The sequence below is a fragment of the Anastrepha obliqua genome, chromosome 4 (assembly GCF_027943255.1).
Source record: "Anastrepha obliqua isolate idAnaObli1 chromosome 4, idAnaObli1_1.0, whole genome shotgun sequence".
NCBI lineage: Eukaryota > Metazoa > Arthropoda > Insecta > Diptera > Tephritidae > Anastrepha > Anastrepha obliqua.
The window spans coordinates 86,648,725-86,669,949 of record NC_072895.1 but is presented as its reverse complement, the minus strand read 5'-3'; the positions used below and the strand labels follow the sequence as shown (position 1 = coordinate 86,669,949).

The following is a 21,225-nucleotide window of genomic DNA, read 5'->3' as shown; positions in this document are numbered from 1 at the left end:
CAGCAGTGGTAAGGCATTTCATGACATACGGTGTCTTAGTCTGGTGGCCAACACTCAAGAAAAGACCAACAGTAAAACGCCTAGAAAATAATCAAAGGGGTGCTAGTCTCTACATAAACGGGGCACTAAAGACTACGCCCACGGCAGAGATGAATGTCATGCTGCACGTATTACCTACAGCAAACAGCTGGCGGCGAAATCGGCACTTAACCTAAGAACTTCCAACTTAGCCACTAACAGAAGAGGTCACGCAAGAATACTAGACGAATACCCCTTCCTACATCAAACGACAGACTTTTGTAGCTCAGTGGAGTTGTATTTAAACACATCCTTTACCACAACTTTCCCAACGAGAGGATTGGGACAATGGGGTAATGGACAACAAAAGCGGAATCAGCATCTATACTGATGGTTCCAAGCTAAATGATCAAGCAAACAGAAGCCTTCATTCTGAAGGAATGAATGCCAACATCCCATTCCGGTTACCGGATCACTGCATGTATTTAAATAAAAGTGTCCTCACAACAAGAGATATAAACACATATTCCGATAGTCAATCGGCCCAGAAAGCTTTAAAATCGCCTAACACTAACTCAAAGACAGTAAAAGAATGTACCCACGTTTTGACAGAACTATCACAGTACTTTGCAATAAACCTGCTCTGGGTGCCGGGTCATAGAGACATGGCGGGCCACTGCAAAGCAGATGAACTCGCGAGATTGGGTACCACATTACCGATCCAACCAGACAAAGCGAACATACTTATACCTTTAGCAACTTGTAAGATGCTTATAGATAAACAAACTATCAGTGCTGCCAACAGGTTATGGCCTCAGTCCCTGACCTGCGCAACTAGTAGAATGACGTGGTCGGAATGGAACATGGGCCGCATAAACCGACTGTTGAAACTAAACAGGAAAAATATGAGAAATCTTTTCGGGGTCCTAACAGGGCATTGTCTGATTGAAAGGCATGCCAGCAGACTGGAAGCGCCCTATAACTACTATTGTAGGAGCTATAACGACATCGAAGAAAAATAGACTATAGAACACTTGCTATGCGGGTGCTTGGTTCTGGATAGAAGAAGGTTCAATATTTTAGGAAAAAGTTACCTGAATAACTTGGCAGATGCAGCCAAAAAAAATAACACGTCTTGTTAGATATATCAAAGCCACAGGTTGGTTCAATGAGGACGATGTAGAGTGAGGAGAGGGCACAGCCCCGGTGGTATCACAATGGGTGTACAGCAGGCCTAGGTATGTTAAACGACAACCACTATACCTACCTACCTACCTACTACTGTGGCAATCGCTTCGTGCTGATTATAAAATACGACAGCCGACTATTTCCACCAGCTCAATTAAGCAATGAGAGAAAAAATGCTATAAACTAAGAGTAGGTACTGAGATGATTCCACTGTCATCCTCCGGACGGTTGCTATTGTACAAACGAGACTCTAACTTATATAAAATCACACAGGAAGTGTAGAATGTACTTCTCGGTTATGAACCCGCAATCGAGAATTGATGCTTAATTGGTATTAGGAAACCTATCGAGTGTCTGCTACCCATACGTGGCTGAACAGTCCAGTGCTGGCTGAGCAAATACATAGCCCACACATGACTTAATATAGCCTCTCCAAGTATTAACAATCCTCTCTCAGTATTAATAACCCTAATGAAATATATTTTCCGGGTACCCGAGAAGTTTAACCCTGAAAAGACGAAATTTTTCAAATTCTGCTATCACAATTCTGGTAGAAAATATTCTAACTTGAAAATTATTCTTAACATTGTACGTTTAACGAAATTCTTACTGAATATAATTTCATTCATGACTTTTTTATGTTTTATGTATGGTACACACTCGAGCTTGACTTGTTTATAGTAGCACAGAAAACAAACTATGTGACAAATCACGCTGAAATTTGCTATGTAAGCTTATAACAGTCGTACCAAAAAACAAAAAATTTATTTTTTCCATGTGTCATCCGCGGACCGTTTTATTGATACCGTCTCGTTCATGTTTGAGCAGAAGGTATAATTGGCGGTTACACCCTTTTTGGAGCTCATCCTCCAATTTATGGTGTACGTATGGATATTTTGCTATAAATGGAAGGGCCTGGAGTTTTAAGTCGACCCCGAACGCCAGATATTTTTTATCTCTATTTTGATGTTTCACGGAGATTCGAACGTCACGTACAAACTATTCGGCTACGGCGGCCGCCTTTTGTATGTTATTGCACTTTAATTAAATATTGAATAAAATACAAATATAAAATCATAAAACATAAATAAAACTTTGGTCTTTCTAGGGAAATCAAAGTAAAATTTAATAATTCGTAACACCTCTACTAATTTTGAACTAAAATAGTAAGGATGTAGTCACCAGCGAACTAATTCATTTTAGCGAAATATTCAAATCCAGAATTTGTACTGTAAAAGAAACTCATTTTAATCAAATTCCCCCTAGGGAGATTCAACTTCTGTATAGGTGTCTACCGTCAAATGTTATTCTTTTAGCAGGTGAGCTTTTCCCATTAAAAGTCTGTTAAGTTACAGAAATTCTACACAGTATACATACCTTTGGCAACAAGTAATTTTCAAAAAATGCCATATATTAGTAGATATTTACCTGCAAAAAATAAATCAATAATCATTGTTAGATATTAAGTTTCAAGAAAAGTTCAGTTGCTTAAAAGAAATATTAAATAAAAAATAATTGAAGCTAACATATAGAGGAGCTTCATAAATAAACAGCGGAATTATAATGTAGGTAATATGTAACGGGAAGGATACGGAATTGTGAAAATACTAAACACCAACCATTACATAAAAGAGATGACAGAAAAAGAGTATATACGAGTATGTAAGTATTTGCGCGGCGCAAAATGTACACAAAGAGCGAGAAATGTTATGCGTCTATGTTGGTGAGAGAAAGTGGAAAAATATGAAAGAGAAATTCGCTGCTACCAATACCAACACTAATAACAGACTGTAAACACTGATAGGTAGCCTCGGTATAACCATTTGGCAACACTGCAACAGCTTTTAAATTTAACAAACGGAAACGACAAAGAGAGAAATCAATGTTTGCCAATTAGGTTATATTTAAATAATATAAAATTGCATGCAGAATTAGAAATCGAACTCAAATAATATTAATTTATTGAGGATAAAACGTGCAAACTCTAGAAAAAAAATTCTGCAACGATGTTAAATGTTGCTAAAATGCACAACAAAACAATTGAAAACGACACTCAGATGGTATAGTGAGATTGTTAATTTTAGTCATTAATCTATGTAACTATGTTTAGTTTTTTATGCACATACATACATACACGAGTATATACGTACGCAAGGACATGCTTAAGAAACTGCAATTTCACGTTTATAGAATTTTATCTACATCAAATATATGTATGTATGTAAGTAGCTAACAATTCTGAGATTAGTAAATAGTAAAAAGCCCATATATGAGTATGCAACAAATCTTTTGAATAATTTAAATATATTTTTTCAGAAATTTCAACTCTCACCACACACACCGATTTGTGTAGTTGCTTTGGTGGTTGGTAGCTAAAACGAATTAACATCGAATTTAAAATCGAGATCCAGATTTCTGAGCGGATTTCGTTGTATCTTCTTGCTGCCATGATGATGATGGCCAGGTGGTATGCGATATGTCACCTCGATATCTGATGTGCGCGTCATCAATTCATTTTTGAGCCAGCAAACGTTAATAAATATTAATACGCACACATACACATACGCACATGGAACATAGTTGGTGTTGTTGTGCACATACGAACGAACGAACGAAACGGAGCAACGAAATTGTACACAATTATTAACATTTTTTTGGTTTTTTTTTTTTTGGTTTGGTTTGGAAAAGGAAAGAAGAAACATTAAAAACATAAAATAATTATTACCAGTAATCCAGTTGACAGTACAGACAATTTCACATTTATTACAAGAAGCAAAAATCATGAATTGTTAAAAAAAAACAATAAAATGTCTAAAAATGGCAAAAGAAACACTCAAAAATTTCATTAGAGAGCACAAAGCTTGCAAACTGTAGAAAGCTTGCCTGCATCCATACACAGTTAAGGAATCATAGAGCACTAAAGCGGAAAGCTTTTATCAGCTGTAAACGTAACATCCTGTTGCTGAGGTATAATTTGTGGCGCAGAGCCAGAAGTCAACAATCTCTTTCATTTTTTGGAAATTTGTACCAAGCGAAATATTTCATCTCTTTAATCTTTAGTAAATCCATACCCAGCAAATAATTTGAGAAGTATTTTATATCGTTAACAAAGCTGCAAAGTGGTATGCATTTTTTTTAAATATATTTTTTGATAAGTACCAAATATGTATTGGGGATGATGAATATATGTATTTTGATATATACATGTATTAGAGATGTTAGTCCCGAAATCCCGACTTCCCCGGGCCCAAGTATTTCGGTATTTTCTAAGTACCATGGCTTGCGGAATTAATTTTCAACAATCCCGATGCTTTCGGGATTTCATAATTTTTTCCGAAATATGGGATCCCGTTATTTCAGTAATTTTTAAGTGCCGAAACTCAACGGATAAATTGCTAACAATTCCAAGATTTTCGGGACTCCATCATTTATTCCGAAATGCCGGGGTCCAGGTTTTTCCGTTGTTTTTAAGTGCCGAAACTCACGGAATTGTTTTCCAACAATCCCGATATTTTCGGAATTTCGTCAGTTATTCCGAAATCCTGGGATTTTTTCAGTACCGCAACTAAAGGGATTATTTTGCAACAATTCCGATATTTTCGGGATTTCATCATTTATCTCCAAATTCCGGGGTCCAAGTCTTTCAGTATTTTTTCAGAGCCGAAACTCGTGAGAGTTCCACCAATCACGAGATTTTTGGGATTTCCGTAAATATGCATATAGTTGGCCTTTTTGTTTTAAAAGCAATTTATACATTTCTATGCCTCTGTTGTAAAAAGTCCCTGCCAGCCAAAAGTGGTGAAAAAACTGGATAAATAGGGAATTTCGTTAATTGCAAAAATAAAGAAAAGTAGAAAAGTAATTACATTTCTGAAAGCGCTGCCCATAATGTACCCAAAATTCTAAACACTGAGGACCTAGTAGCCACATGGTTAGACGCTGAGCATTGCATTCCATAAACATCCGTTCAAGCCGCGGAAATAAAAATAAAAATTTATATGATGAAGTTCAATTCCCGCTTGGTAGATGGTTATTTAGAGAAAAATCTCGGCAAGGCAGAAATACAGTGTACTCTATCCTAATGGACTCCACTCTTAAGCAGACATCCCCCATAGCCGACCACATTTTCTGTGCATACCACAAATCCCTCAGAAATGTTTGAAATTATTTTCTCTTGAGCTGAAAGCCTCCGTTTCTAGCGCTGCGTTATCTTTTTGTTTATTTAGCAATTCTATTGTTATTTAAGCTTTTAAAAAATAAAAATAAAAATAAAAAAATAAAATATTTTCTCTTGAGTGGATGCCCTTCCCATAATACGTTAACACTCCCATAACATATTATTAACATTTTAACACCTTTCTCATAAGCATACACCTCCCATAAGCGGGCAAATTGGGAGCCTCGAACCCGTAGCAATCGAGCACGCACTAATTCGGCTACGGATACTGACGATTTAACAGTGACTTTAACTTACAATAATTTTAAAATGAATAACCTACTACTTTTCGCTTATTCCGTTTAAATTGCACCAGATTAAAAAACATTCTCAATCACAAAATTTGCATTTCAATTTGCTCTTTGATTTTTTTCACCGAGCTTTTTCCAAGATGTGGACCTTAAATTACTTTGTGAGACTATGAGGCATATACGCACTAAAGGATTACTAAATGCATTAAAATTTAACCATTGCGTTTGTTTTGTTATTACTGAAAAAGTGTTCACTTTAAATAAAAATGTCTCTTTACTTATAATCGTAAAAACTAAAAAAGAGTACATTCCTATTATGTATGTGTGTACCTGTATATAAACATAATATATTTAGAACACCACATTTACAAAAAAACGTCAAACATCATTTATATCACATCACATCATTTGTATTTACATAGTTATTAGTAGGAGTGCCGCCTACTTAACAAATGCCATTACATACGAAGAGTTGCCTCATAACTATAGCCTACTGTCCCCTAGGCGTATTTCAACACTGGAGACCATGCGACATCATTGGTAACTAGACAATTTAACCTAACCTAACCTAATCTAACTATAATAATTATTTTTCACCGAAATTTTAATTTATTTGTGTATATTTTTGAAGAGAATGAATCAGCATTTTAGGGCTGGCACCTGAGCTAAGTTTCTATAAGTTTCTCGAATCAACATTAGCCAAATAAAAGAGACTTGGAGTTATAGAATATTCTTCCTTTTTTCAAGAAACTACAATTATGTAAGATACATACATCATAAATAATAAATATATTTACATATGTTTCGATTACAATAAATTAAAATAATCAGAAAATTGTAACTGAAAACCTACATTTCTTTTGGAGTTTTCAGTAAAAAAATATTCTAAGACTTAAGATAAAAAATGTTACTTTTCTGAGCCTTCGTGGGCTAATCTGCACTTTGACCACTGTACGACATGCCTTAATTGGCTCCAATTGGAACCAAAATTTATATGTGACTTCTTTGACCATGATATTACCGACTGAGCACGTGAGGCTAAAAAAACTTTTCATTTAATTTGTTTAAGAGCCACCCTAATGTATAAATACATATGGCATCTTTTGCTGGGTTTCTGGTCAACCTCCTCCTCCAATTTTCGGTGGTTAGAAACTGAAATTGCAAGTATTCGATCAACCCAATTTTGGAGCTCTGGATGGTTCACATAGCATTTGTCCTTAACGGCTCCCAACAAAAAATAGTCCAACGGGCTTAAATAGTAGCTCCGAGGCGGCCAATTGATATCGGAATTCAAAACCGGTAGCCAAAAGTTCGAGTGTAACTTTGGCAGTGTGACAAGTTGCACCGTCCTGTTGAAACCAAATGTCGTCCATGTCATCCTCTTCAATTTTTGGAAACAAAAACTCGTTGAGCATGTCACGGTAACGCTCGCCATTTACTGCAACCGCGACTCCTCGCTCATTTTCGAAAAAAAATGGCCCGATGATGCCGCCAGACCAAAAACCGCACCAAACAGTGACTCGTTGTGGATGCATTTGCTTCTCTACAGTAACGTATGGATTTTCTGAGCCCCAAATCCGACAATTTTGCTTATTGACGTAGCCACCGATGTGAAAAGCAGAAAAGAAGAAGAAGACTCACCACTTTGGGAATAGGTTTTCATTATTTCCCAATTTTGTTCAAGCGTATAGCGTCCCATTTCGTAAATGTCAAACCTTTAAGTAAATTATGAACACATTTGACATGTCATTTGTGTTACCATTCTCAAAAGAATAGGTGATTCAAAAAGCAAACGATATATGGCCCACCCTGTAGAACTGATTGTTGTGGGAACGCGGACGAATATCGTCGGTTCCTGAAAAGCTTCAAACTCACATAGTATTTTTGACTAGACCCGATATGGGAATATCAGCTCCAAAGTCCTCTTTATTTTTAAGCCTGATTATTGTTTTTCTCACCTCGTCTTCTTCGAGTATACGAACATGAACTTCGTTCCTAATTATTCCTATAGATTATTCACCTTTGAAACCACCACTGGTTACATAATGAGTTGATTAGATCGGATTTGATGCTGCATTTTCCATTAAACCAGCCAGCGCTAGATGGTAGTTTGTCTTATTTAATATTTTATAAGCAGATGTTTTAGGCGCTTTAAACACTGGTTTGCCTCTCTATTTGGCCAGGTGGAGTACAGGTTTTAGTATTTCATTGACCGTCGACAAGTCATGTATGGCTTTACTTAGGCATCTGTGTGTCCATTAATAGACATCTTGCATATTTAGCGAAGAATGCCTTGGCAGGCAGCAAAGCACTTAACCATTTACTTAGTCGCACCGACAGCCTAAAACACTAGTACAGTAAATTTTAGTAGCTTACACCGCACACTTCCGCTTTACACTTTGTTTTAACGTAAAACGAGAAATTTCCAACGATATGCAAAAGGAATTACTGCCTCGAACGTGTTTACATGAGTGATTTGTGTTCTGTTACCGCCGGCGCTTGAATTTGCATTCGTGTTTGTGTTTGCAAACGCTTTGTTGCTTTGCTTTGTTTGTTTGTATGAGTGCTACCAAGGGAAAATACACAAATACACAGCCTCACAGGCAATTGCATGGCAAATATTTCAGCGGCGTTTGCTGCCACTGCTGTCCGAAAGCGTGTAAGCATTTGGGCAAACACAGACCCTCTTGTGCCGGGAGTGTAAATGAATGGTGGTGTCACAAGCCGGCTGAAGGTAGAACGCAACGCTTTTTTTGTCATTCGCTTTGAGTTGAGTTGCGCTGGAAAAGCGTGACCGATTGCAGGGACAAAGTCAAAAGCTACCATAAAGGACAAATGGGTAAATTACAAAGGCAGAAGCAACAAAATAATGACATAAAGCGATGCTATACTCTCACATACACTCACACTTACGAAAAGGAAATGGATACGGCCACACTGTTGCAATAGCAAAGAAACAAAAACAAATCGAGCAGTTGTGTAAAAAAAATTGGAGCAGAACATTTCAGTGCCGGCTGTGTTAGAGTGCCGGTCGAATAAAAATTGCTGAAACTGAATATGAAAACACAAAAGTTAAATGAAACTGATGCTGGCAAAACAATGACTTTGTTTATTATTTATTTAAAGCCAGGCAGCAATACTGTGGAATATTCACGGATAAATTTTTTGTCACTTATTGAGTTTGTCTGTGATATTCAGGCATTGTTACATACACTCAAGGAGCACTAACAAAATTGTGTTTAAGGCTGGCAATGACAAATCTATTTCTACCTGTAAGCTCTACTCGTCTGCCTTTCGGAGGGTACACTTAATTTTGAGACCCTCCTTTTATGTGGCAACATATTTTAGAAGAATCCGATTATGATAGATTACAAGGTTTGCCCTTCAGCTATGACGAAGACCGTAATTGAACGAGTAACTTCGACTGCAACGTCACCGGGGACTCGGCAGCAGAATTTTGCCTGCTTATTTCACATGCATTCACATACTCGTCCAATCAGTTGGCAACGAAGCAAAATGAGCAGTGGCTGTGTTAATTTTTTTCGTATATCATCAATCTCAATTTTTCCCCAAATAAACTCTGTCATGGCCCCGGTTACGTCAGACAATCAGCTGATTCTTTCAAATTCGCTGAAAGCCGCTTAACGGTTTGATATTGGCCACACATTCTAATTCTTCACACCTTTTAAGAATCTCCGCCTAACACCTTTTAAAGAGGTACATAAAGTTGCGTTTTTTACCGGAGTTGAAAAATGTATTATGTTTTAAGATTTTCATAAAATATTTCAAAAAAGTATAAAGATTTACTGAGCTGGACCAATTTAAAACTAACTCCAAAAATTGAATTTTTTATAAATGAAATTAATCTTTTAAAATATTTCTACAAACCGCAGGTAATTGGATAGTTTAAGCTAAAAGTTTGCATAAAAAGTTGACAGTTTAACGGAATAAAAATAATGAGATTTTAGTTTTTATTTTTTATTTTCTGATTAGATACTTTTTGGGAAAACTTTAATAACCGAGCAAAATCTTGACCGATAAGAATTCTAAGGTAACATTGCAAAGGTAAGCTCTCATTATTTTCTTTTTCTATAAAGTTAAGAGATTAGGGGTAGTCAGAATTTTCAGAAAAATGAATTTTTTGTTTTTTTGAATTTTCTTAAAGTATAATATCTTAAAAATATTGTGTGAAAATTTGAGGTGAATCCGACAAATACTTTTCGAGTTATTCAACAATTAACAAAGCGCCCTCGGGCTCTATGACATAAATCGATAGCAAAACTTTTAATGCGTTTTTCTCAAAACTATGATTTTTGAACTGGTGATCACTGTAACTTAAAAAAATATAAAAAGCTTGTGCCTGATCGAGTGGTGTTTTGTCAAATATTTCGGTTTTTTTTAACAATTAATTGACGGTTTTTTTCTCGAAAATCTGAGAAATATTTCCTGAGGCCATATAGTTCACGTCTCCCCTATTGTATGTTCCACATACTTGTTAAAATACCGTTTTAAGTGTACTTATAACTATAAATGCATCATTTACAGGTTGGCCTAACTTTCAAAAATGATCCTCCGAATCCCAACAAAACATCAAGTTTCGGAACAAAAATAACGTATTTGGAAAATATCATCCTTTATCAATCTGCAGTTGAAAAATCGTTGTAATCGGATACTTACTTTACGAGAAATGTGATAATTATTCAAGCGCTGCAAAAAACTTCGATAGTTAATAAAAGAAAAACTATTTGGAATTTTATAACAAAATTTTCTGAGTGTGCTTCTGGATGATAGAACTCAGTACTAGCTGAATTTCATCGCAAAATATTCACTTTGGTAATTTTGTGGCCCACTTGAGAAAGCCTTACTCAAATATATATTAATGAGTTACTCAATTATATATTCGCCGTTTCTGTTTATAACCTCTTCCCACCTATCGACCAATTTGTTCATGCCGTTCCGCCAACAATCACCTGACCTGGTGTCAACGCAGTTGTTGAGCCAGTTTTTAAGGGAATCTTTGTTATCGAAGGTAACGTCCTTCATATGGTTTGACAGGTAGCGAAAAAGAAGGTAATCGCTCGGTGCAAGGTCTGGAGAATACGGCGAGCTCCTTGTTGGCCGTGGCATTCTTTTCGAGCGATTCCCAGTACACCATGCCCTCCCAGGCTCACCAAGCACATAGCATGATCTTTTTTGGATGAAGATCCGGTTTGACTCTCGGCTTTGGCGTATCTCCCGGAGTAACCTAATCCTTTCTTTCCTTCATATTGATGTATAGCCACCATTCATGACGATTCGGTACAAAATGTGCTGTTTATGACCGCATGTTGGTCAATGGCGAGCGAGGTGCTGAAAAGCAATTTAAAGGCGACTTTCTTTGTTTTCTTCGTTGAGCCCGTGAGGTAACCAGGCTCCCAATTTGTCGGTAAATCCCATTGAATAAATTTGATTGAGAAACTTTTTATGATCGTTGTTGATTTTTTCCGCCAATTCACGACTATTTTGGCGACCGTTCCCCTTCATAAGCCCTGTCGGCCGATCCAGAAAGGCATGACATCAACGTCGCCATTTTTGGAACTTCGTAAGCCATTTCCGTGTTTCTGTAGACTCGCCTATGACAACTTCTCCATACATGTCGCACATGTCGTGCGCCTTGACTTCGATGATATGCAAAGAAGAGCAGGTGTCGAAAATGTTGATTTTTGCCTTCTGGGTATTCCATTTCTCACCCTCAAAACTAATAAAAAATTAAATATCTCAAAAATACGAAAAACATAGTTTTGTAGAGCAGAAAGAGTCCTATCGAATGAATACTTACCCTTTGACAAACAGCAAACAAATCGTTGCAAAATAAAAGAAAATGTAAAAACGCTATGAATTTACTCCCCAACCCAATATTTATATTTCGTACCTATTTTAGTGACCACTTGAATATTTAATTTTTGTTCCCATTGTCACTAGCTTAAGTTTTCAAAGACCCTTGAATTATTATTTATATTTGTTGTATTAATTTATGAAATAAAAACCACATTTAATTGAATATCTTGTTAATTAATTTATTATTATTAATTGAAAAACCTTCCATCTTCTCTATGAACATAGCCCCATCTATTTTAATAATAAATTTTGTCCAAATTTTGATATTTTTTGTAGTCAAAACAGGTCAAAATATTGCGTTTCTAATCAGCTGCCACTTAAAATATTTTTTATGTATTTCGCAAACAAGTTATTCTCAAACTTAATTGGATGACAAATTTTGCGCCACCTTGTTTATCTGCTATTTTAATCTCAGAGTTTTTAAAATAACCTTCTTTTATGTGTATATGAACATACCTACATACGTGCACCTAAGTCCATGTAAACAAAACCGTTAGAAACAAACATTGACTAGAACGGAAAACCGCCATGAGAAAACCCGGAATGCAAACTGATTGCCCATACGTTGCTCTGATAACAACACCAGCAAAATGTGGCAGCCGCAGAAAATTCCACAACGGAAATACGAACAATAACCATACAAATAACAACAAATATTCACACGGACAACAGCTGAAGAGAGAAAATAAAACAAATTAAAAAAAGTAAAAAAAAACCAGCAACGGTAATCTAATAACAGCAACACCCAGAGTCCCTATAGCCAGTATGTTTTTCAAATGTGGCGATAGGTGACGTTTCTTTGTGTTGGTTTTATTCTATGCGTATGTATGTATGTATTCTTAGCCGGAGAATTCGATGCATGTAAAATAAAGTAATAGCTATAAAAATTTACGGTAATGTGTCATGTGACAATATTGGCAACGCGAAACCACAAAACATCGATGAGTTTTTGTTGCTGCATTGTAGTTATTAATTTTTGGAGATTGAAAAATTGAATGCGTTTTATAACGGTAAATAAAGAGAAATTGAAAAAATTACACTAAAGTTTATTTCCTTGTGCATGGCTTGGCTTTTTTTCATGCGACATGATTTTTTTCTACATTGCATGCCATTTCTCACTGACAGCTATTATATACATGTATGTATATATATATATATATATATATATATATAATTTGCCCTCACACCCGTTTTGGGTGTTTGGCCGAGCTCCTCCTCCTATTTGTGGTGTGCGTCTTGATGTTATTCCACAAATGGAGGGACCTACAGTTTCAAGCCGATTCCGAACGGCAGATATTTTTATGAGGAGCTTTTTCATACCAGAAATACACTCGGAGGTTTGCCATTTCCTGCCGAGGGAGAAAACACTTTTTCTTTATTTTGATGTTTCACCGAGATTCGAACCATCGTTCTCTCTGAAATGTGAATGGTAGGCTACGGCGGCCGCCTGACAGCTATTACGCGCTCAAAAAAGCGACAGAAGCTCAACATCATAACTCGACGGTGTGAAAATTATCATTTCATGAGGATCCTGAAGAGAGCCTCCAAGACTCATTGACAGGTAATAGCAGGTTTTACATTTTAGAAACCAAAAACAATAATAAAATACATCTCTTTATTGTTTTTGATATTTTATTTGGTCTACATAACTTCGAAGGTGTTGAGCTGCCCAAGCAGTTTATTCCCAGTGTTTACAAGCCGAATTACCCAGCTTTAGCTATTTTTTTTTTTACAAATATTGCGCATTCTACTACAAAAACTATATAACTCAAAGCTACAAACTTTCTACAAAATGTATAAAAACATAATAAATTAACCCTTGTCTTGCCGCCCAAAAAGATCTACATTCTCTGCCACCCTGGTACCCCGACGACAATTTTTTGGGTATAAGTCCTCTATATCCCGAAATAGTTGTATACATTCGATAAATATTTATATGTTTATGTTGTAAGAACATATTTCTAACTGAATAAATCAATCATATTGTACACAGCAACTTTCGTACTCCTATATCAGTTATAAAACGCAGGCAGCTGCACCCCAAAATGTCTCGTTTTTGTGAAGGCCAGGTGGATTGAACTTGAAAGGTAAATGAAAGGGTCGGTCTTCCTAATCTTTTATAACTGAGGTATGTTCGAGAACACTTTTGAAACCAATATGGTTAAACATTTGGAAAAGCAGTATAGTTCAGTTTTCATCGTCGAAGAAGCAAGACGTAGCGGTGCGCAGTCATTACTAAGATAGTTTGAGCTCGCGTGTGTTAATATTTTATTTTTATGTGATTGTGTAACTTTATATTGTGTGACGTATTTTCTGATATTTGTGTATACTTTTTGAAGTTTTTTATCTAAAATAACAAATAAAATTGCAATAAGTGCAAAACCATGGAGGAGTTATCGAGATACGATTTTTTGAGGTTATGTAAATAATATATGTAAATAGAATATCAAAAATATTTATAATACATTTATTTTTTATTTAGATTGAGTGAGGCTGAAAATATACGTATTTGAAACAGCTACAAGGGGAGGACGGTGACGTTGGTTCGGATCCTTCGGACAGTGAAGACGACGAGTGGTTTTCAAGCGACAAAAGAACGCATAATTCCCGTGATACTGAAGAGTTAGTTATGCCGGTATTTTAAGAGCGAGCTTCCAACCAGCGGTTATGCGAAACCACGCAACGAAGCTTTCAGTCGAAAGTTACTTCGAAAAACCAGTAGCTGTGGGAGTACCTGCTGCTAACCAACGTCGAGACGTCACTGGCAGAAAAGTTGTATTTGGGTCATGCTACGTTTGCAACGAGCAGCCCATTTTTATGTGTAAATGCGTTGAAAATTTCATATCATTATGAGGCTTAATAAATCCCGTTAATATTTATTAATATTTCCAGAAACACCACTTTGCAAATCATTCAAAATTCTTTACATTTATTCAACATTTATTACGCTTTAAAATAGTGTCGGAAATGATCTTTAACCTTTTGTAGGAATATACCCTCTCTAAAGGAAAATATTAAATCTTCCTGAAGCTCCTGACTAACCAAGAGCAGCCATGACAGAATATTTCTGCATTTAATTTGGCTAAAGATTCACCCTCGGAAGACCCAAATAATAATTTTTTAAATTACAATTTGTGAGTGGAGATGAAAGTTACAGTCTGCAAAGCTCATGAGCAAACTTTGAAGAGTCTTAAGCAAGCACTTAGGGCAGTAGCTTCGTCTATGTGTATAGAAATCATGCGTGCTACTAGATCACAGTGGCCGGAGTAGATAGGAACTTGTAAATAATAATAAAATTTAATTAGTATTTAAAAGTATAGATACGAAAAAGTAAAAGAAGTACTTCTCTTCAGAAAAAGATATCGAGTATTTGCTTACGAGTGCAAAGCTCGGCGAAAAATTATGATGATTGTTTTCAATAACTTTTATATATTTGCTCAAATATGTGAAATAATAAAGGACCACAATTATAAAAAAATCTTAAAAACTTGTTCCTTCAATTTTTACATTAGACTTAAATTGCGGCAATTTTTATGACAAAAAGAAGTACGCTCGCTCAACACTTGGTCGTTCGGAAAGACCCGGACTTATATCCGTCCAAGGAATGGCTCTTCAGCAGTATTCCCCGTATATACTACTGTGGGCAAAAAGTAAGGGGAATTTGGTTGTAAAAGGAAAAATCTTTATTTATTCTTGTAAATCAATTTCATCCCTTTCAAAATAGTCCCTTCTCGATGAAATACACTTATGCCAACGATTTTTCCAATAGTATAGCCATCAGCACCTTCTTCGATTCAGCTTTTATCTCCTCAATCGACTCGAAACGCGTTCCCCGGAGTGGTCTCTTGAATTTTGGGAATAGCCAGAAGTCACACGGAGCCAAATCAGCCAAATCAGGCGAATACGGTGGTTGCGGAGCGATATGCGTGGAATTTTTGCCGAAATGGTCACGAAGAACGAGTGCAGTGTGAGACGATGCATTATCGTGATGTAAAAACCAAGAGTTGTTGACCCATAATTCTGGTATTTTTAGACGAATTGCTTCACGTAAACGACGCATAACGCTCAAATAATATTCCTTATTAACAGTTTGGGCAGGTGGAAGGAATTCATAGAGCACCACACCACGAAAATCGAAAAAAACTTTCATCATGACCTTTATTTGTGAACGACTTTGACGTGCTCTTTTCGGTCTGGCCTCGCCTTTAGCACGATATTCGCTTGATTGGTCGCTTGCTTCAGGGTCGTAAGCATAAATCCAAGTCTCATCTCCCGTAATGATGCATTTGAGCTTGTCCTGATAGTCTGAAAGCATTGTTTCACACACATCAACGCGACGACTTTTTTCCAAGAAATTGAGAGTTTTCGGTACCAAACGAGATTTGACTTTTCGTAGACCCAAATGGTCTTTCAAAATTGTTTTCACAGATCCTTCTGATATTCCGATCATATCAGTAAGGTCTTTAACAGTCAACCGACGATTTTTGAGCACTAACTACTTCACTTTATTGACGTGTTGGTCATCTGTTGACGTCGATGGTCGTCCGGAGCGCTCCAAGTCATTAACACGTTCTCGACCCTCTTTGAAGTCTCTCTCTTATAAACATTTTTCTGCGACATGGTCGAATCACCAAATGCCTTCTGCAACATGCTAAACGTTTCCGCAGCCGAAATTTCATTCCGCAAACAAAATTTGATGGCACTTCTCTGCTCAATCAAATCAGACATTGTAAAAATCGAAAAATGCACTCTTGGTCGTTTGGTAAACACAAGCGTAAATATATTACTGATAATGACATTCACATGAAAGTTGGCCCAGATGTTATTAACAGTGCTGCCAACTCATGAAAAAAATAACTAGAGCGAAATTTTAATCCCGCGAAGTTTGACAATTAAATTCATCTTACTTTTGCCTACGGAATGCCGCTTCAAGAAAGAGTAACTATGTACAGCAAACTCAACTGTTTGAATAGTTTTGACTATTTATATACTTTACTAGCGGACCCTCTGCCTGCTTCGCTAGGCATTTCAAAATTAGAAATGAATAATGAACACTCGATTTAAATTCACTCTATGTGTATTTATTCTTTTTTTACAATATAAAAATAATGTCAATTTTAAACTCAAACTAACACAAAGCCTTTGCGTAAACTACATTTTTTGTTATGCCCTGAGTTGTGGTATAAATAAACAGAACTGATGGCTTACCTACGCGTGAACATGATACATATAATTGTCCGTGGGAGAAGCATGGATATTCTAAGTCAATTCCTTGTGTTTTGTTTATTGTCATTGCAAATGCAAGACCTTTTTGACTGCTAATCTTGTTCCGTTGCACAATCGTGGTTGATTTAAATTTCTAAGTAAAATAATTTGTGCACCAACTTTCATCATTTAAAATATTCGCATTCAATTGACCAACATCCTCATTTTTCGCAGCCAGTATTGCCTTTCAGCTAACCAATTGTGATTTTGATAATTTTGCGCAATATTTGGAAAAACACTTGAAACTAATTCTTGTTTTGTGTGTGCGAAATTACAAAAATTATCTGGCAAAGTGATTAAGCCAGTAGCAGCATCAATAGGAATTTGTCCATTTCCTATTTTCAGAAGTTGTCTTGAAAATTCGTCAGCCGATGCATAATTTTGCAAATAAACTCGCAGATTTGTTTTCAAAGTCAAAGTTTTTACGTGCCTCCATAAATGGGATGTCTTTAAACATGCTTTTAATTCATCTGCTGGTGTTGAACGGGGAATTACTGGCAAAGTTTGAAAAAATCACCAGACAATAATATTAAAGCGCCACCAAATATTTCTTGATTATTACGTAAATCTTTCAAAGTTCTATCCAATGCTTCTACTGATTTTTTATGTCCCAATGTACATTCATCCCACACAATTAATTTGCTCGTCGGCTTTCGCGTTTTCTTTTTTTTTGTTTTAGACTTTCACCACAAAAAAATTACTCAAACCCATGAACAAAGTTATATTATATTAATAGAAACCTGATCTTAATACTCGAGCTACCATCAAATTAACACATTTTATTTTTTAAAAGAATATTTATGGCGACTGTCGATCCATATTGATGGATTTCAAAAAATGTATGGATTCAACCGCTGAATGATTTCGTATATTTTAAATCCATCTGAACTTTTACATTTGCGCATTTATATATATGTATTTAACATTTAATTTAAGTAAACGTTTCAATATTTGACCAAAAACTTTGAAGTTCGAAAAATACAGGCTTATGGTTATTAATGGAATCAAATATATTTAACGAATTTTTATTTTATCTAAATCATAAAACGTTCAAATGAAGCTCAAAATATTTTTCCAGTTTAAAAAAAAGCAATGGGCTTTGATGCCGTGTCACGCATGCACAAAAAGGAAAGAAAAGAGAGGACAACTATTGCGTTACGAATAATACAGTCGCATACGTCACTCAACATCGAAACAATGTTATTCATGTCTGTGTATATTCTATTCATTTGCGTGTATTCTCATTCCGTATACGTAATGTCCGTATAAGGGAAACACGCAAATATTGTATTTTTCACACTTACACAACGCACGCATACTTTTACCGATTTCTTTAAAACTTCACATAAACCATCTATGGACCAATACCAATGATCTGTGAAAGTTTGATTGAAATCGGTGAATGCGTTTAGGCGTGAATCGGCGACTAACGAACACAAAAAAACGTCTCCATTTTTATATATAAGATATATTGTATATATTCGAGTGTGCGCATTTTTCTTTTTTTTTGTTATTTCATAACTTTTTCATAATATTTTAATTAAATCAAAGCTGATTGTCCAGCAAAAACCATGTAAATCCATTTTCCAATCTTTGTACAATATTAGAAAAAAATCCAAAATTATTGCATCCCAACCACACGGAATTTATTTTAGAATTTCAAGAAATATTTTTGGTATACAATTTTATAGATTATTGAATTTTAGTCTAATAAAGTGCAAATTTAAAGACTCTAAAAAACTCCTTTGATTTTTTCTAAATTTTCTCCCTGACGATGTTGTGCATTTTCTGCATACAACAAATGAACAAGATTTATTTTTATATATAAGTACATACATATGTACATACATATGTACATTACTTGTGCGTAAGTACAAATATAAACTGTACGTGCATACATACATACAAAAGCGCTCCGTTTAGATGAATGCTTGTGTGTATTGGTATGCGCATCACAGACAAAGTGGCAGTAAATTCGGCGCCACACGCCACGACCTGCATTCTCGCACGTTTCAACATCTTCGATTTTTGGCCACCTTGCCAAAAGGAAGAGGTTCTCGTATTCTTTCGTGATTTTTTTTTTTTTGCTGTAAATTTTCTTAACCTAACATTCATAAGTATATCTGCAATTAGGTACTGCCGCTGATCTATTGAAGTCAGTATTTTAGAATGATTTTTCAACAGGTTTGTATTAAATCATTGAACTCATCACAGGCGAAACTTTTTTTAAGAATAATATAAATGCCCAAAATGACTCTAGCCTGCACCATATGTAGAATAACAACACCGTGCCACAAAACAAAACTTTTTTTGTTAGCAAGAATAGAATAAGAAACTTTATGTAGTAGTGCTGCATTCTTGCCAATTTAATTTTTTAAACGACTTTAAACTTTCGAAGAGAAAAACGTAAACGGAAAAATCCATGGCGTATATTTCATTTCATGGGAGGAAAGTTGAGCAAGTTTCGTATGTTATTGTAAAACAGCAAGAAAAACGAAGTAGAAGTACGTACATACATATATAACATTAACATATATATTTTCTCAAAACAATTCGTAAAGAAATTTCAAATATATTTAAGGATCAATTTTTCAAAGGTCATAATTGTACTATAGTTGTCCTGGCGAAAAATAAAGAAATAGTTTTTTTCTGATAGCTGGAAGAAAGAGGATATTTCTTTCAATATGTATATTCATATCACTGAGTGAGTATAAGTATTTGAAAGATTTTTTTTAATTAATCATTTGAAGTTATTTTAGAGTCCTTTAAAATTTTACATTGAAAAGAAAATGAAAAACTGGGTATGCAGCATTACTATATATATTAAAATCTATAGTTTCACTAGCCGGTTAAATATGTAAACAGAATACATTATTTTACAGAGAGGAAATCAGCATGAATCAACTTGCTACAGATATCAGCCTGCAACTGATAAAGCAAAATCGTCATGTGTCACATCGCGAGATAGAGGCCTCCTTGGACATTAGTGGCACCAGCGTACATTCAATATTGCATAATGCATTGATGTTGTGTTTGATCGTCGAAAAGATTTGTTCTCGTTGGATACCGTACAATTTAACAATAGTCCAAAACCAGACTCTTGCCGATCAGTGTAACGAATAGTGGTTTTAAGCAATGACATAATGGATATATGCATATGAGCTGGAAACAGTAATCGACTAATGATGTATTTTTGTTCCCAAGCATCAAAATGAAATGTGAGGTCTGATGAGCTTATTGACACCTTTAAACAGCTCGTTTGGAGGTATGCACTTCTGTGTGGCCAAAGTACAGGGTGGCTGATGAAAGCCGCTACCAAAAAAAAATTGAATAACTTTTTTTCTTTTTAAGTTATCTGTTCCATTTTTGTTTTAATTTGCAGATTGATCTTTAAAATTTATTAAAATGGATAACTGGGACACGCAAACAAGAATTTGGATAGTCCGCCGCTATCACGCACTGGAGTCCGTAGTTTTGGTACAGAGAGAGTACAGGAGGATGTTTGGCGGCGATCCCCCGAGCAGATGGACCATAATGAGGCTGGTGAATAATTTTGCTGAGCAAGGAACAGTCGCAAGAAGGCCTTATCATCGAAACCCACCAGTTCGGACGGAGGAAACGATCGCTGCTGTAGCTGCAGCTATACAAAGCAATCCAAGGGTTTCAACAAGAAGCTTATCTGCTCAACTTGGTGTCAGCCGACAGTTTTTGCAAACAATAATACACAAAGATTTAGACTTATTTCCCTACAAAATTCAAATGGTTAACAAACTGAATGCAGCAGACTTGCCGATTCGCTTGGAATTTTGCCAGAAGATCCTGCAAATGGTGGAAGAAGACCAAAACATGTTAAACTGCCTTTTCATGTCTGATGAGGCCCATTTCGATTTAAACGGCAATGTGAACAAACAAAATTGTCGAATATGAAGTACTTCTAACCCACAGATACTCCACGAGACGGAATTGCATCCTCTTCGCGTGACAGTGTGGTGTGCGGTTTCTTCACGCTGTATTGTCGGGCCTTATTTTTTTGAAGAAAATGGTCACACCGTTACGGTTACTGGAGACCGTTATTTGAAAATGCTGAAAGAATTTTTCTATCCAGAACTACGCCGAAAGAGAATTCCTTTCAACTCTGTGTGGTTTCAACAAGATGGGGCAACGTCTCACATAGCCCAGACTGTTATGACAGAGTTGCGACGAAAATTTCCCAATAAACTGATTTCAAGAAACTCCGAATTTCGTTGGCCCCCCAGGTCGCCTGACCTTACTGCACCTGACTTTTTCTTGTGGGGTTTATGTAAACAAGAAGTTTATAAAACAAAGCCAACAAATTTGGATGAACTAAAACAATCCATTCGGGCAACAATTGCGGCTATTCCTGTCGCAACTCTCAAAGCAGCAATGAAC

General features: G+C 35.9%; 1 protein-coding gene across 1 annotated transcript in view; it reads right to left on the bottom strand.

Annotated features, from left to right (window-relative positions):
• Positions 1 to 2,583: 2,583 nt before the first annotated feature.
• LOC129245935 (homeotic protein ocelliless-like) overlaps positions 2,584 to 21,225 on the bottom strand; it is an 84,653-nt gene continuing 66,011 nt past the window's right edge. The window contains exons 2-3 of the mRNA XM_054884382.1: positions 3,548 to 3,697; positions 2,584 to 2,634 (exon numbers count right to left, since the gene is read on the bottom strand). Coding sequence (XP_054740357.1) covers positions 3,579 to 3,697 — 119 coding nt within the window. The 3' untranslated portion in view covers positions 2,584 to 2,634; positions 3,548 to 3,578. The remainder of the gene's footprint in view (positions 2,635 to 3,547; positions 3,698 to 21,225) is intronic.